This window comes from Zingiber officinale, chromosome 2A (assembly GCF_018446385.1).
Source record: "Zingiber officinale cultivar Zhangliang chromosome 2A, Zo_v1.1, whole genome shotgun sequence".
In the NCBI taxonomy this organism is placed as follows: Eukaryota; Viridiplantae; Streptophyta; class Magnoliopsida; order Zingiberales; family Zingiberaceae; genus Zingiber; species Zingiber officinale.
Genome location: NC_055988.1, coordinates 170,531,106 through 170,547,212, shown reverse-complemented (window position 1 = coordinate 170,547,212; position 16,107 = coordinate 170,531,106). Strand labels below are relative to the sequence as shown.

General features: G+C 40.9%; 2 protein-coding genes and 1 long non-coding RNA gene across 6 annotated transcripts; 1 reads left to right on the top strand and 2 right to left on the bottom strand.

The window, feature by feature from the left end:
- Nucleotides 1-31: 31 nt before the first annotated feature.
- On the bottom strand, nucleotides 32-2,845 carry LOC122043246 (phosphoinositide phospholipase C 2-like). Of its 2 annotated transcripts, none has more exons than XM_042603777.1 (8): nucleotides 2,219-2,845; nucleotides 1,920-2,116; nucleotides 1,709-1,844; nucleotides 1,380-1,610; nucleotides 1,087-1,298; nucleotides 880-997; nucleotides 642-794; nucleotides 32-453 (listed from the first exon to the last, which is right to left on the bottom strand). In XM_042603777.1, the coding sequence occupies exons 1-8, from the start codon at nucleotides 2,579-2,581 to the stop codon at nucleotides 148-150; spliced, it is 1,716 nt and encodes a 571-aa protein (XP_042459711.1). In that variant the 5' UTR covers nucleotides 2,582-2,845; the 3' UTR covers nucleotides 32-147. The 2 variants fall into 2 exon arrangements, with proteins under 2 accessions (XP_042459711.1, XP_042459710.1); XM_042603776.1 differs by having other exon boundaries at nucleotides 555-794; nucleotides 2,219-2,843.
- Nucleotides 2,846-4,992: 2,147 nt separating this feature from the next.
- Nucleotides 4,993-15,043, top strand: LOC122043245. Of its 3 annotated transcripts, XR_006129467.1 has the most exons (5): nucleotides 4,993-5,332; nucleotides 5,407-5,554; nucleotides 6,505-6,589; nucleotides 10,139-10,223; nucleotides 14,912-15,043. It is a non-coding gene; the product is annotated as an uncharacterized LOC122043245 (long non-coding RNA). The 3 variants fall into 3 exon arrangements; XR_006129466.1 differs by lacking the exon at nucleotides 14,912-15,043 and having other exon boundaries at nucleotides 5,002-5,332; nucleotides 10,139-10,295; XR_006129465.1 differs by lacking the exons at nucleotides 10,139-10,223; nucleotides 14,912-15,043 and having other exon boundaries at nucleotides 5,007-5,332; nucleotides 6,505-6,795.
- On the bottom strand, nucleotides 12,883-15,650 carry LOC122043244 (tetraspanin-3-like). Its single transcript, XM_042603775.1, has 2 exons — nucleotides 14,966-15,650; nucleotides 12,883-13,399 (listed from the first exon to the last, which is right to left on the bottom strand). Exons 1-2 carry the CDS (start codon nucleotides 15,620-15,622, stop codon nucleotides 13,058-13,060), a joined length of 999 nt encoding a protein of 332 aa, XP_042459709.1. The 5' UTR covers nucleotides 15,623-15,650; the 3' UTR covers nucleotides 12,883-13,057.
- Nucleotides 15,651-16,107: the final 457 nt, after the last annotated feature.

Below are 16,107 nucleotides of genomic sequence, written 5' to 3'. Positions count from 1 at the left end.
GTCGGTTTTTGTTTTCGAAGAAGAAGTTTCCTTTTGCGGAAGTGAAATTGACTTGAATTGAATTCCACTTTTAAGTCCGTGACATCCGTCTAGTTCGAACCGGCCCGGCCCGGCCCGGCCCATTAGGCCTACATTAACTTTAGGATCTCAAGCCACATCAATGACGTCAAAGCGCATCAATAGCTTGACCGACGGGAGAGTCTCTCCCTCATGATCGCAAAGCTTCACCGACCGGATTCCAGTCCGCAACTCCCACACCGGCAAGCAAGTCTGGCCGGCGAAGTCGTCGGGATCCGACAAGTCATGCTCGTAAACCTCGATCCGGAGCAATGCGAGCTCGGGAACCCTCAACCGGAACTCAAACTCTTCATCCCAAACCGGCGTCCAGTCATCCTCGATTGCATGTGTTTCCTCCATTTTTACTGTATCAGCTTCCACACCAGCTATCCCAACCTACACCAATTCCTCGATCATCCAATTCTTGTAATTAACATCGCAAATACGTTCAAATTAATAATTAGCTAATTGCTGCTTATATTTCCATGATTAATTACCCTTGTATAAAAATCTGGAGGAGAATAAGGATCAAAGTGATGCTTGTCGAAATCAAATCGCCAGCCATCTCCATTATACACTCTCACCTTGAGAATCTTCTTCACTTTCAGTTCAGCTTTGGGATCAAAGACGTCATTCGGATCATCATTCTTCAACAATCTATCTGGTTTTTTCACGTACCCACAGCCTCCGTTTGCTCTGAACATGCCCTGCATCAACCATAATGCTTTGCCATGCCCCTGTATACATCAGAAACTTCATCAACAATTGAAACAGCTATCTTTCTACAGTCGGTTGCGGCTCGACCATAACATATTTGTATACCTGCATGTTTAGTGCAACCATCTGAGCACCATGCGCCCAAGCAAGCAATGGTTTGTAGTTGGAAGAAGTAACTCGAGTGCCCTTGGGATATATCCGCAGCAAGTTCTTTTGAGTAAACCTGAAAGATCATCTTATAATTTTCTTTGTTTGTTTCTTGTTTGCAGAATAAGATTTACAGTAAGGCAACAAAGATGTATTTTGTAGTACCTCACGAGTTCAGTTGCATGGGAGTCAGTAGCTTTCTCCAATGCCAGTTCACTTAAACTGAGACGACTCACACTGTGAGGATCAATCTTGAGAGCGGCCCCTAAATCACTCTTCAGTTTCTTTGCTGCAATTCCAATCAGACTCTTGTATTCAGGCGCTACTATCTGATCCTCTTCTTCACGATCAAGCTGATCACTTACTTGTTGCTGAATCTGTCAGTGAACAAGTTATATCAGACACAAATTTCTTTGTGTGTGTGTGTGTGCGTGCGTTCTTTTTTACAGATTACTGACATCAGTAGGTTTGTCTTCATGATCTGAAAGCTCTCCACTCCATGGCTTCACTTGGCCTCCCTTTTGCTCTTCGTCTTCTTCCTTAGACACCTTGGATGATGATTCAAGGTACTCTTTTGGTGGTTTAGTGGAGATTATGATTCTCCTTTTTAATGCTTCTGGCGAAGGAAAATTTTCTAGCGACTTGGAGTCTGAAGTAAACAGCATGGCTCCAAAAGTCTCCGTCAGCATCTGAATAAATATACAGGGAATAACAGAGTGATCAAAATGACATGTATACGTATATCAGAATCAAAGAATCGCAACACTTAGCTAATTTTTTTTTGTACCCGAGCTACTACAGCTTGAAGCTCCGCAGTTAAATGGTCTTCAAAAGTGATTATGACTGGATATTCAGATGCTACAAAGGCAAATTTCTTAATGGAGGTCAAGCATTTGATGAGTTTCACTGGCTGAGTCAATGTACTGCAAAGTTAATGATATCGATCAGACAGACAGGAATTTATATTTCAGAGAGAGGAGTAGATTGAGTAAATGTACCCTCCGTGAAGAACATCAATATCAGTGTGTGTTTTATTAGGCCAGAGATCAAGTTCAATGACTCTCACTCCATTTTTTAATGCCTTTATGACTGGTTCATCACTGCAGAGGCTGCTGATCTGATTGCCTGTTAAATAGGAGTTGTGGCCAGTGTATATGAAATAGTGAGCCAGTGGAGCAGTCATGTCTTGGGAAACCTGGAGCAATTTAAAGAAGTGCTTGCCAATCGGAGAGAATTCAATAAATGAATGAATATCGAAGTATTAATTTGATTAATCTAATCTAATCTGCATGCGTACTCCGTCGGGACGGTGAGCGGCGTTGTCGTCGGAGAAGAGGAAGCCGTAGAAGGCGTCGAGGGAGAGGCCCTTCTTCTTCTGGAACACCTTCAGGGGCTTCGCTTCCCTGGCGTCGTCGATGATGGCCTGCGCTGTGCCGGAGTCTATGGGCTCCCCTTGCACCTCCGCCAGGAACTCGGCCAGCTCTTGGACCCCCATCACACCGCCGGCGTCCGCGTACTCCTCGAACTCCTTCCTGATCGCCTCCGGCGGATCGGTCGACACCGGCCTGAACCGGCGCCGGAAGAAGCAACACACCCTGTACTCGTGCCACGCCGACCGGCGCCGCCGGCGCCGCCGGAAACAGGTGCAGAATCGAAACATGAATGACTGATATTCTGATAAATTATCGTAGATATATATAACAGAGAAAGCTACTAAATATATATATAGAGAGAGAGAAATGGTTGCGGCCTGTGGGATTATCTATAGAGCTACAAGTAATATTCTTAGAAGGTAATGAGGAACTGATTGGAATGATGCAAAGCTTTGCTCCATTGGGGTGGAGACGAATGAATACGATGCCTTGCTCTGACTTGGCAATGAGGGTTTGTCACCTTCTGTTCATGAGATCGATATTCGATCCACATACTGATAATTAACATATAATTCGTGTCCACAAACTAATTATCATATGAAACAGTTTGATGACATTGTTTCTAGTTTGCAATAATTGAAGCAATCCTACAAGAGAACAGATTGATAGAAAAGCTATCTTCCATTATTTCCTACTTTACCGTGGTGCCTTTCAATTCAGGGCTTTATAATTGAACCTACAGCTTTAACAAAGTTGATTGCCCACGCACAAGCACATTGGAAGGCATATATGGCAGTAGAAAACATAAGTAAACATCTACTAGTGTTGATGGAACCGCAAGAAGAAGTTGTAGGTATAGGACAAAGATGTAACCATTGCCAGAGGCCCACTGCTGTCTCCAAGCTTCATAAATCTTATAGTACATTTCAGAATTAGAAGTAGATAGACTTAGTTGATTCCGAATTAACTAAATTCCGCCCAGCACGTTCTATATTTTATTGAATTTTAAATTTTTAATAAATAATTTTTATTATTTATGAAATTATTAAATTAATTTATCGATATTGTCGTCGATGGTGAAATAGAGATAGTTAGTCCTCAAGTGCGGTGTCAGACCATGCTTGAGCTTCTCGCGTATGACCTCTCAATCTACAATTACTCACCTTCGGCGTCGATGTAAAGGTATGTCGGCGTGGAGGATATGTCGATCCAGTCATGGTTGTGCAGAGGTGGCCATATTGACGACTACACCTCCAAGAGCGAGGGTTTGGCCACTAATGACGGCAAGGAAAGGACATGAAGATGAGTAAGTGAGATGGAGAGGAGACGATATCGTCGGGGGAGGACGGACGAACGACAATGGGAGGAGCGAGGTGAGTGACGCTGCTAAAGTCGGAAGAGAATTAAAGCGTGGTCTTGAAGTCGAAGACAAGGATGGTGGAAGTTAGGATTACCGTCCATGGTTGGAACTGACCGGTAGCTAAGGAAATAATAAGTAGATAATGTATGGCAAAAGGTGAATACGCTCCTAGCGTCCCCGTCAGTCCATTCCAGGACCAACACAGAGGAGGTAAATCAAGGTGACTGAAAAGGTAAGTGCCACGCGGGGAGAGTTTACACAGGGTACAGGAATTTACACTTCCTGTACAGGAATTTACGCTTCGCCAACCTCGAGAATCGATTCCAAAATCTTATATGACAATTAACCCGCCACTTACTAACTCAGTTAAATCTATGGGGACATTAAGTAGACAACGTGACATCATAACAGGATAAGGGGTGTTGTCCCCTCGGGGCGGTGCGATGGTTAAGGCATGGAGTGTTGCCACATGAGGTCTTGGGGTCGAAATTCGGCGTGACTAAGCATAACCTCTCATATGTCTTAGCCATTTGCACTAATGGTTAGTAGCCACCTGTGATTTACCTCCTCCGTGTTGGCCTAGTGACGGGTTGGCGGAGGCACTAGGGACGAGCGAATCGCCGTTTGCCACAGGATAAGGGGGGGGGGGGGGGGGTCATTCGAGTTGGTATGTGGCGGGGGTTGCCACAATGAGGTCGCAGGGTTGATCCTCGGGGCAGCTGCGGAATAAATCTTCTATCCCCGTATTACACCTTGTCCGTCACATCTCGCTCGGATGCTGCGATTTATCTTCCTCGTGATGACCTTGGATTGAGTACGACGGGGTTGTCCGTCACATGCTCGCTCGGATGCTACGATTTATCTCTCTCGTGATGACCTTGGGTCGGGTACGACGAGAACGCTGGGGACGAACGTTTCACCTTTTTGAAAAAAAAAGAATATAGGGATACAATCAATTTAGATGATCACATTTTGAATTTATCTGTAAATTAAACCTTTTTGAATTAATAAAAATAATAATTGAGAAATAACAGAATCAACCTACTTTGTATTTAGGTTATGGAATCAATTTTTTTCCTCCTAGATAAGTACGGGGCCATGTTTTTCGATTTATCTTCGGAATTAGTCAGATTATAAAAATTAGATACATATTAAAAAAATTAATAACAAATATTATTTATCAAGCAAGATCTCTAGACTTGTTCAAGGGTTTCGTCGGTGGGAAATTTTTATGCGACGGGATCGGTCCGTTTCAGATTCTTATCTAATTTGATTAATTATTTTTTTTAGAATTTTGTCCAACAAAATGGTAAAATCAATGAGCACGCGTCGAACACGTGGAAGAGCATCCATTTTTGAATTCGCCCAACCGGCACCGACATTCTAGAAGAGACGGATCGAATCGTCGACAGCTTCCTTCCTCCTCCTCCCGCTAGTCGGCGACCACCGATGGCACCGGCCCATACCCTGAGATGGATGGAGGAGGCCCAGTCGCGCACCTACGCGATGAGCGCTGCCTTCGAGATCTAGGATTCCCACAGACGGCCTTCCAGCAGTTCCAGTACGCGTTCTTCTTCGCCTTCTACTTCAGAGTATTCCTTTACCTCCTCAACGGTGCCCGATGGCCTTCCACACCCTATGCTCCCGCGTGTACCTCGGGTACCCCACCGTTGCCCAGGTAAGACTCCTGCTGTCGCCGCTTTATCTCTCAGATCTATTCAAGATTTAACATGTGCTTGTTTTCTGGGTTAGGTAATCGCTAGCTCGACTCTCAGAATGGTACTCGGTGACGGATGGTTCTGGATAGTAAATACGATACTCGTGTATTACTTTCCAGCGATAGAGGAGAGCGGGATTCTTCTATGCGATAGCTGCAAGGAAGAAATTGGCCAAAAATTCTGTAAGTTATTGGACATACTTTTCTACTTTATTTTTTTCTCTCTAATAAACATTTTGTAGACGTTTATGTCTTTCTAGGGCATATTCTAACATCCTGTTGCCCTTTTTTTGTTGAATGATAATTGTCGCCCTCTTTGCAACTAAAATTCGAGTACATTATCCATTCATGTGTTATCCTTCAGCTGATATATACTTGGGCAACTATTTTCCCTCAAATTTTAAACTTTTAAGAGAGAAGTCATTTGTAAACATGCCCTAAAACAACCTTATTTAGTAGTAATCCTCAAATGTATCTTCTTGACATGAAGTAGGGCGTCACACTAGATATGTCCTAAAATCAGCCCCTACTTGTTGGTTTGTGTAGTCTATCGGTCAAGATTCATAAAAATTGCCAGTTGCACAATCTTTTAGTAGTTGTCTCAAACTAGGTCCATTTAGAGTGCAAACCTAGATATTTGGAGAATCTTAATACAACTGAGGTAGCTCCAAACTCAAACATCCTAGTTGATTCTGGAATTATTCATTTTATTTTGATACATAAATGTTCTTCATCTTTAACAAATATTTCCCATCATGTCATCATCACTTACTAATCAAACTAAAATCACTTATGTACCCTTTGTCTCTCTAAACATGCCAACTTAAAAGATTCTAAAGACATCATTTGCTTGTGGTTCGTGTGCAATTGAGTTGAAGTTCCTTAGTGTTGTGGTTCTGAATTTTGTCGCAGAGATAATTTGAAGCAGCAAGAACGAACGCTTTCTAGCGTTGTTAATTACTCCAAGTTCTCACTTCTATGATCACAACTTTTAGTGATGTATGGTTCTTAGTTGATCAATTAGCTAATATATGAGGATTTATTCTCTTTTCAATAAGTCATGCTTGTCTGACTGGTCTAAACTTTTGAAGGAATTGTGCCTCTGATAATTTTTTCTTCACCTTTTGCCGCAGGTTATTAGTTGCGCAACATAGAGTTTGACTTAGAATTTAACAAGAGGAGATGCATGCATGAAGCAAAATGTCCAAAGGCACACAGGTATCTTAAAAGATTATCTGGATCCTGATCTTCTAACCTCTGCTAGTTGTATAATGACTTGATGATGGTTTAGACGAGATATTTTCTTATACTTATTAAGACATTGTCTTCCACTCGATGAGGACTTAATTTGAAATTTTACTAGGATAATTTGTATTTTAAGATACCACTCTTACATATCATTGACTGCATTGGTTGGCAAATAATTCTCATTGTGAAAAATAGAGAATCACAGAGCAGCCATATCCAAAATAAGTTGGATAGGCATTTTTTTCAGGATAGTTTTTGCCGCGAGGCCAAGTTCACTCGCACCATGCATGGCCTGCTCAATAGGATGACCAAACCATTTTTACCTCTCCATTCAGCCTCTTTTCATAGGCCTATCATTTTGCAGTTCTCAGCATGAAGCCTGCACTTTGTATTTTGAGCATATGATTTTTTAGGGATAGGATTCCTTGAGAATCCTTGTCTATTCATATTACTTAGTGCAGATGATAGTTGGTGAATTGAATACCCTGTTATTTGCAAGTCCTGCCGTCTCTCCAATGAGTGTTCATAGATTCCCTGTTGGCCCATTTTTCTGCGTCTGTCATGACTCATGCTAATTCCACCTTTCACTGCCACTCCTGTACATGTCTATACCATCAATTGTTTCTCTCTTTTGTTTTTCCTGCAAGTTTTGATGGAGGCCTCTCTTATAGCATCTTGTAATTCGGCAGGACGGCTCGAGAGTCTGGAATATAGGCACTCGCTTATAATTCGACTGGACGGCTCGAGAGTCTGGATTATAGGCGCAAGAGCATGCTCACTTATAATTCACCCAGACAACTCGAGAGTCTGGGATATTGGCACGAGAGCATTCTCGCTTATAACTTGGTCGGATGACTTGAGAGTCTGGAATATGTTGGCCCCTTGGCGACCAGCTAAAGGGGGGTGAATAACTTGCACAATAAAAACAAACAAAATCCCTTCTCGAACTTTATAGTTTTATTAGTCTAACACTTGCATACACAAAAAAAGACTGAAAAAGAAGATGCACAAAAGGGTTACTTGGGGGATTATTAATCTAAGGAAGTTGAAATTCACTAAACAATCTCTTTCAGGTGGAGAAGCCTCTTACATCAGTTGAAGCACTCAATTACATAACAAAACTAAAGAGAAATCAATTACAAGTGTTGTTCTGACCTTTTTGGACCAGGGTTGTATTTATAGCCCTGGTCGGGGCGCATGGAAGGGTTCCAGGCACCTGGAGGGGGATAAACTTTTATCCCTGTCGCAACAGGACGTGCCATGTTGCGTTTGGATAATTTTTTTGGTCCGAGTGCTTGGACCAGTTCCGAGCGCTTGGACCGTGCTGAACCCGTATCAGTGATGATGCCGAAACAAGGCGCCCTTCGGCTGTCCAAGGGGTCCGGGTGCCCAGACCAAAAAGTCAACATTTTGTTGACTTTTCGATCCTGGTCTTCCGCTTCGGTTCTGCTCGCATTTGTCCGAGTCTTCCGCATTGATTTTCACTTGCTTGGGTGATTTCGGTCATCTGGAATAGAGCTCATCCGAATTCATTTTTCGACCTTCTCGAACAACCTTCCACTCCAGCTCTTTGTCCCTCGGAAACGTCACATGCCTCCTTCTCGTCCGCCCACGTACTCTTCCGCAGCACCTCGTCCCTCGGATGCACCGAGCTTGTCGGCTCTCTCCCGTGTCGTCCTTCTCGCTAGCTGCGTTTTTCGCTCGACTTCTTGTGCTCCTAAGTTCCTGCACACTTAGACACAAGAGTTAAACCACAACAGGACCTAACTTGACTTGGTCGATCACATCAAAACTATCTTAGGGTACCAACAATCTCCCCCTTTTTGATGTTAGCAACCCGAAGTTAAATTAGGGTAAATTACAAACAAATAATAGTTATAAATATTTGCAAGTACAAAAATTATAAAAAAATTGTACTATCCTTCCCCTAGACTTAATCTTCACTACTCCCCCTTTGATCACATTAAAATGAGGTACTTTAAAATGCTACTTAGAAAGTCTAAACTGAAAAGTCTAAGGGAACACTCCAAAAAAAATTGGATCTATAAAGTTTTTTTTAAAAAAAAATTGAAAAAATTTGCTTAAAAAAATTTGGATATTGAGAAATGAGTCAAGATAATTTCTAAATTCAAAAGTATGAAAAAAAACATCGAGTAATAATGTATTAGAAAATATTTGAAAATTTTCCTTTAATAGAGAATATGATATATTTCAGAGAAAAATAAAGTTTACTGAATAATTAAAAAAATTTAACATTCAGAAAAATTTTAAAATTTTCCTATAGATAAGTGATAAAGTTATCTTTCTAAAAAAAAATTAACTTTTAATTAATTTTTAACAGAAATTTTGATAAACACTTGAAAGTATTAGTTAATAATTAAATGCTTCACAGTTAGGAATTAAACATTGATTTCAGTAATTGACTTCTAGGCTGTGGCGAGTCACTAGGTCTTCTTGATTATTGGAACAACAACCACTTCTAGACAAAACCTTTTAATGAAAGTAAATATTTAATTTTCTCTCTGAAAGCCAAAAAAAAAATAAAAATCTAAATATGATTTTGAAACCCAAAATAGATTTCTTCCTACCGCATTAATTAATAATTTCTTAGGAATATATTTATGTGATATTTTCCTAATTTGACTCCTATGATATTTAAAATACTAATTTAAACTATTATATCTTCTAACATTTTGAATATGTGAGTATGCATGTTCTTTCAAATATGCTATTTCTATTTTCAATTTTTTATTTTTTATTTTTATTTTATCAAGATTTTCTAGTCAACAAGATATAGTTAAGGTTGATTTTAACTCTTTATTTTCTTTTACTAGCTTACAGTAATTTTTCGATAATATTTTTATGAAATAAATAACTTGTCAGGAGGAAAAGACCGTACCTGATTTGCCTTGTCGATCTCATAATATGAAGCTTTCTCTGAAGTGATGCTTTCTTCTAATGTCACTTTTCCTTCATCGATGCTTTCGATGCTCATTTCGGACGATCTTGCTTCGTCTTCATCTTCTTGGTGACTTACCACTAGCGCAACTCCGGCGAGTGCTTCTATCTTCGATTCGGACGACGTTTCATCCCACGTTGCCTTTAGATTTCTATACTTGTCAGTTTGAGCTAGCTTCTTGTTCTTGTCCTTGTCCTTGTCCTTGCTCTTCAATTTTTGGTAGTTATTTTTCACGCGTCCTTTTTTATTGCAGTGGTAGCATTTTACTTTTCTTTTTCTTCTTGTACCTTGCATTTAGATTAAATTTTTTAGTTTTAAATAACTTTTTAAATTTTCTTACAATGAGTATCGTTTCGTCATCATCGAGAGAAGATGCAGAATCTCGTTCGTCCGTTTTTGCCTTTAAGGTAATGTTGTGCTTTGGCTCTTTCTTCAGATCTGCATATCTTGTTTCATGGACTCCAAATGTTAAAATAATTCTTTTAAAGTACTTAATTCTAGATCCTTAGATATATAATAAATGTCTACTTAATTCTACTAATTCTTTTAAAGTGGTGCAGGAAGGTTTTGCGAAAATCTTTGAAGCAGCAAATGAACTCAATCGGGAGCTGACTGAATCATCTTTATGTCGAGCCGGAAATAGTAGTAAGGAACACTCGACACTTAATGTGATCCGTGTATTGCTGAAGGATAATTGCATTTTTAAATTTAAGTAGATGATCTTCTGGGTCGGTCGCTCCTCCGTATTCTCCGATCATGCAAGGGCGGAAGTGACTCGGCAGTCTGTCCTCCAAAATTTCTTGAGAGAATGACATACGTAACCGCTCTAGAGAACCATTAGGGGTCTGAGCCTTTCCCTTTCGCGGATCTCGAGTGAGCGCGCTTCCAGAAGATGATACTTGGGTCTTTCCATCCGTCCTATATTGTCGAACGGTGTACGGAACAATGCCCTATGATACACAATTAGGGAGGACGACATGGGTGGCAAGCTGATCGGCTGTTGGGCACTTGCATGAAGCCTACTGGAGGAGAATGAACCTGTTGGAATTCAGTCAGGGCTTCTCCTTGAGTCCCTCACTCGGTGTGAAGGCTTGTTATTGACGCAACCGGGTAGTGAGGTAGAGGACCCCCGATCGCTGCTTGTTGTTCTTGCACTAACTTTTACGCTCGGGCCGTTATTAGCAGCTCTAAGTTTTCTTGTGATAAGGTGACGGTGGTGAGTCATCCAGTTTCTTCCATCTTTGTGTTTTAGATTCAGGCGATGTTTTTATAGACGATGCCAAATTTGATTCTGTTTGAAAGCGGGGAAGATGGTGCACTGTCTATGGGGCGGTGTCGAGGTGGCTTTGATGTTGACCGTATGAAGACTCTGAGTTGGAGTAAAGTGACACTGAGCGAACGTACGCAACAAAGATAGGAACTGAGAGAAGGAAGTGTTAGTCACCGAGCCAGGGCACAGACACTTCGACACTCAATTCAGAATAGTAGCTGAGCGAAATGGAAAAGAAGAAGAATAATAATAACAACTGATGAACTGTGGTAGTTGTAGGATCGAAAAGAATTTAGATATCTCCAAAATAGCATGATATTGTCCACTTTGGGCCTAGACCCTCATGGCTTTGCTCTTGGGCTCTCCCCAAAAGGCCTCATGCCAATGGAGATATCTTTCTCTTATAAACCCATGATCTTTTCCATGTGTTTTCAATATGGGACTATGTTTGCAACCTTGCAACCCCAACAATCCCCCCCTCAAACAAAGGACCATGGACTTCCCACATCCGATCCTTGACCAACCAGGTCTTCTTGCCCCTCGGTCTACCCGACCTACTAGGACTTCCTTGCCTAGCCCCAATTAGGACTTCCTGCCCCTCGGTCCACCCGACCTACTAGGACTTCCTTGCCTAGCCGCAACTAGGACTTCCTGCCTGGTGTCTGGTCCTCTTGATCCAAACATAGGAGCCCCCACTTTCTCTGTTCGAGGTCAATATTGTACTCACATGGTTCAATCAGACCATAGCTCTTGTGCACAGTCGGTGGTTAAACCTTCTGACAGTCCGGGCTCTGATACCAATTGTAGGATCGAAAAGAATTTAGATATCTCCACAATAGCATGATATTGTCCACTTTGGGCCTAGACCCTCATGACTTTGCTCTTGGGCTCTCCCCAAAAGGCCTCATGCCAATGGAGATATCTTTCTCTTATAAACCCATGATCTTTTCCATGTGTTTTCAATATGGGACTATGTTTGCAACCTTGCAACCCCAACAGTAGTGAGACCTCGCGTACCTGAGCTTGTCATGGCCAACGGAGAGGATTCTTTTTTTATACCATCTCTCATAATCTCCGCATTAATAAGGCGACAGAGAATGTCTGGTGTCAGAGTATGTTGGGTGATAAAGGATGTACGTTAGCTTCTCCATGGTTGGAAGAAGTTTCCGTTGCATGTATATGTTAGAATAATAATATATTCTCAGACAGGTTATTACGATTCTCTGACAATGATGTTTTTAGAGAGAGTTCGATCGACTCTGGGCCGACCGGCTGTAGACTAGGAGTTATGCGTATGAGAAGTGAGGAGTTGGACCCTGTAAGTCTGATTGGTGTTGAGGCGGGGCGGATGTAAGTTGAGAGTCTTGTATTTAGAGAAGTGGGGAGTTGAACCCTGTAAGTCTGACCGACACTGGGCTTGGTGGACGTATGATGGGGATTCGACATTCGCTCGAACAATATCTCAGTCAGATTTTACGTTGGGGGTTCATCTTACACTCGATCACTATACTTAAATATAAAGTTCGGTCCAGTCGAGCGATGTGCTTAGTGTGTTCGATAGACCAAAAATGATCGACCTTTTGGTCTGATCGACTAGAGCATTCAGCGATGATACTAGGCTTATTTCGACATGATATTGATACGACATGAAAGTTGACCCCTTCTTAATTTTGACTATCACATCAGTTAATTTTCTTAACGTCGAACCTAACTTCGATTATAGAAGCTATGATTTCGCAGTTGTTATACTACGAAATTAACTTAAAATTTATGCCTTAATCATTATAAAATTGTAATTGTTATAAAGTGTGTCTGATGTGTTCAAAAATTAAATGGAAAATTTAGGTGAGAGATAATCTTACTGCACCATGAGCAATTGATAATTATACACGGTTAAAGCGTAAAATTGGGAGTCATACAAATCAAAGAAAGACGCTGATTTTTTTTTTAAAAAAGGAAGCTGGCTGATTTTTACCTATTAACTAGAAGGTGTAGCAGTAAGCAGTGAATCATCAGATCTAGAGCTCGGATCACTAGTCACTAGATTAAGATTATTAGATTCCTGAACCCACGCCGGAGGAGGAAGTTTAGAATGATCGACATGATCAGTTCTCTAATTTACTCGAGTTACAGCACTTATCCTTTCAGTAGTTTCGTGAAGCAAACTGAATCACTCGAAAGGCTTTTCCTCCTTCAATTCGCTCATCTTCTAAAACTGGAACCTGCTGGGTCTCGACTTGGTCATCCTGTTCACCCCGAAGGCCTCGTTGTTATTGACCTTTTGTGCGTTCCTGTACGCGGCACATCCAATTACATAGACGACGATGAGGAGGATGAGCATGACGATGTTGATGACCGAGACCTTCCTCCAGCTGTGCCTGAGGCTCGCGAGCACACCCGCCTTGCACGAGTCGCACTGATAGCACAGCTGCTGCTGGTCGTTTGTCCACCGGACGCAGTCTGAATCGTCGACCGCCACCCCGGCCTGAGTCCAAAATGTCTCGTTCACATAATTGTAGCCACATGAGGTCGGTGGCTTGCAGCATCCAGACTACATAATGCATATAAATTTAAGACAAAAATATAAATTATTATCAATATTGCCAAAAACTTTCATATGAGATCTATTGGCAAGTTGATAAACAGAGGACCAGGTCGTTTTCATCAGAATGATAGCCTGGAATCATCCAGTAGGATCTTATCCTTAGAAGAGGATTTAAGGAAGGATATAATATATTAGTGTCTGAAGGATCGAGTGGCTTTAAGGCAAGACATGTGATGCAGTTTAAGCAGCTTGTTTAATAGATCCTCTGCCTATTAAACATTGGTTGTAAGATACGATTCAGAACTTAAATGCCAGGGTCCCACAGCTCATTTTGGATAAGGACTTGGTTCCTCAATCATGAAGGCAAGTGTTATGGAGAAGATCTATTTCTTTTGATGCTCTTATGACATTTTGTAAAAGAACAATGATATGAATAAGGAAAAAATCTCAATGAAAAATTTAAGGATAGACACATAAAGTCATGATCCATCATTTTATTTTTTGTGAGCCCCATCACTTTATGTGTCTATCCTTGAGATTTTCATTGAATTTTTTTCCTTGTGCGTATCATTTTTCTTTGCAAAAATCACTTTAGGCCCGGTTTATTATTATTATTATTATTATTATTATTATTATTATTATTCCTCTGACTTTATTTAGAAACTAGACAAAAATACTAATCTCTGTTATTATACAATTACTTTCACTTTATTATTCTCAGAGTGTATTATAATAGCTATAAAGATATAGTTATTATAACTATCTAGCCACTAAACTAAGTTAGTTCAAAAGTTGGTAAGTAGTATAACAGTTTCGATTGTATAATTATTATAGAGTGAATAATAGATAAATAGAGTTGAATTTATATTGTCAATTAAAATTGACTATGTACGTTAAAATGAAATTTTTTCTAGATATATTTTGCATCTAAATAATCACATCATAAATAAAATTCTAAACATGCATACAAGTGAAAAAAAACTATAATGAGAAAGTAGTTGAATCCATCAATTATGATTTCGTACCCATTATAATTTGTTCAATCAATTCAGAAATTAGACATGATATAACAATACTGATTAAAGATGATTTAGAAAGAAAAAAAAAACTATTGATTTTTGCCAACAAACAAAATATGGGCGAAAACACTTGTAACTCTTTTGAGAGAATCTGAAACAGAAGAAGCAGAATCTGAAGAAAAGAAAGATAAAGGGAATAAAAAAAGACACTTTATTCTTAGCCTTTTTACCGTTTTCAAGTCTAAGTAAGATTGGGGATCAGATGGAAGAGTAGTACTAAAAGGACAAGAACGCACACTTCTTCGATAGATAGATGCTGAATAAAGTTGACATAACTGAAAGCTAAATCGAAGTTGCTAAAAATCATCGAAAGTTGAGATTTTGAAGAAAAATTTAATCTCCCAAGGCAATTTTCTCGCAGAAATCTTGTTCGATCGTCGCATAAAGTCGACATTTTTGCGTCTGAAAATTCAATTTATAAGTTTTTTTTTTTTTGCAGTTCGATCAAGAAGGCGATCAAGGAAGAGCTCGAGAAGGGGATGCGAGCACCGACCTCGATCGAAGTGAGTTGCCTCTGGTAGAACATATCGGCGGACTCCGGAACAGACACGCCGGTGGTCGGGTCGCGGTCGTACCGCGCCATGCCGGAGCACGCGCGGCCCTCGCGGAGGCAGGAGCTGATCTTTTCCCAGTACCTAGGATCGTCGACGCGGTCCCTGAGCCAGCCGGAGTAGTCGGAGAGCTGGTACTCGAGGTAGCCGCGTCCGACGACAGCCTGGCCGCGGCCGCGGTCGGTGACCGCGAAGGCGAAGATGATGAAGCCCAGGAGCGCGGCGACGACGAAGAACATAGCGAAGAGGTAAGCCTGGAGGAGCCAGGAAAGGCGGTAGCAGGCGCCGGCGAAGCCCATGAGGGAGATGACCATGACGGTGACGGCGATGATGATGATGGGCCACTGGAGGAAGCGGAGGCAGTCGGTGTTGTTGGCCCGTGCGCCGAGCCAGATCCCGCCGGCGAGGATGGGGATGGAGACGAGGAAAGCGACGAAATTGGAGGCGCCGAGGAGGCTGGTGCTGCCCCGTATCATCTTCGTCTCTGCTAGCTGAATTTGCAGTGCCACTGACACAAGCAAGCGCTCTGCTTCTCCGGGTTTTATGGGGAAAAAACAAGGTGGAGTCTTTACGCCAACCACTTTTTGGCCTTCGGCCATCTTTCCGTGTCTTTTACTCTCTTTTGCATTGCAATTGCAATTGCAATTTGCAATTTGTAATGTGCAATTTGCAATTTACAATTTACAATTTGCAAAGAAAAAGCGCATTATAAAAATAAAGATAAATATAAGTTGGTCAAATAAGTTTGTCAATAAGGCTAATTAAAACACACAGACTGACACACATACGAAGAGTGATTAGACGCATACGAATGGAAGAAAGCTAGGGCGATAATATATGTAGTCACTGTCATTCTTAATCACTGATATCACCACTTCATTAAGGACCCCTGGGCCATGCGGCACTGTATAATGGATTTTTTATATAGAATCCAACTGTCGAAAACAAAAAGTATTATCTTATTACCCATAAGTGATTAAGATGAGATCGCCGAATACGGACAACAAACAAATTATTTATATATATATATATTATCTTCGACAATTTATCAAAAATATATTTAAAAATTTAAATTTATCAAAAG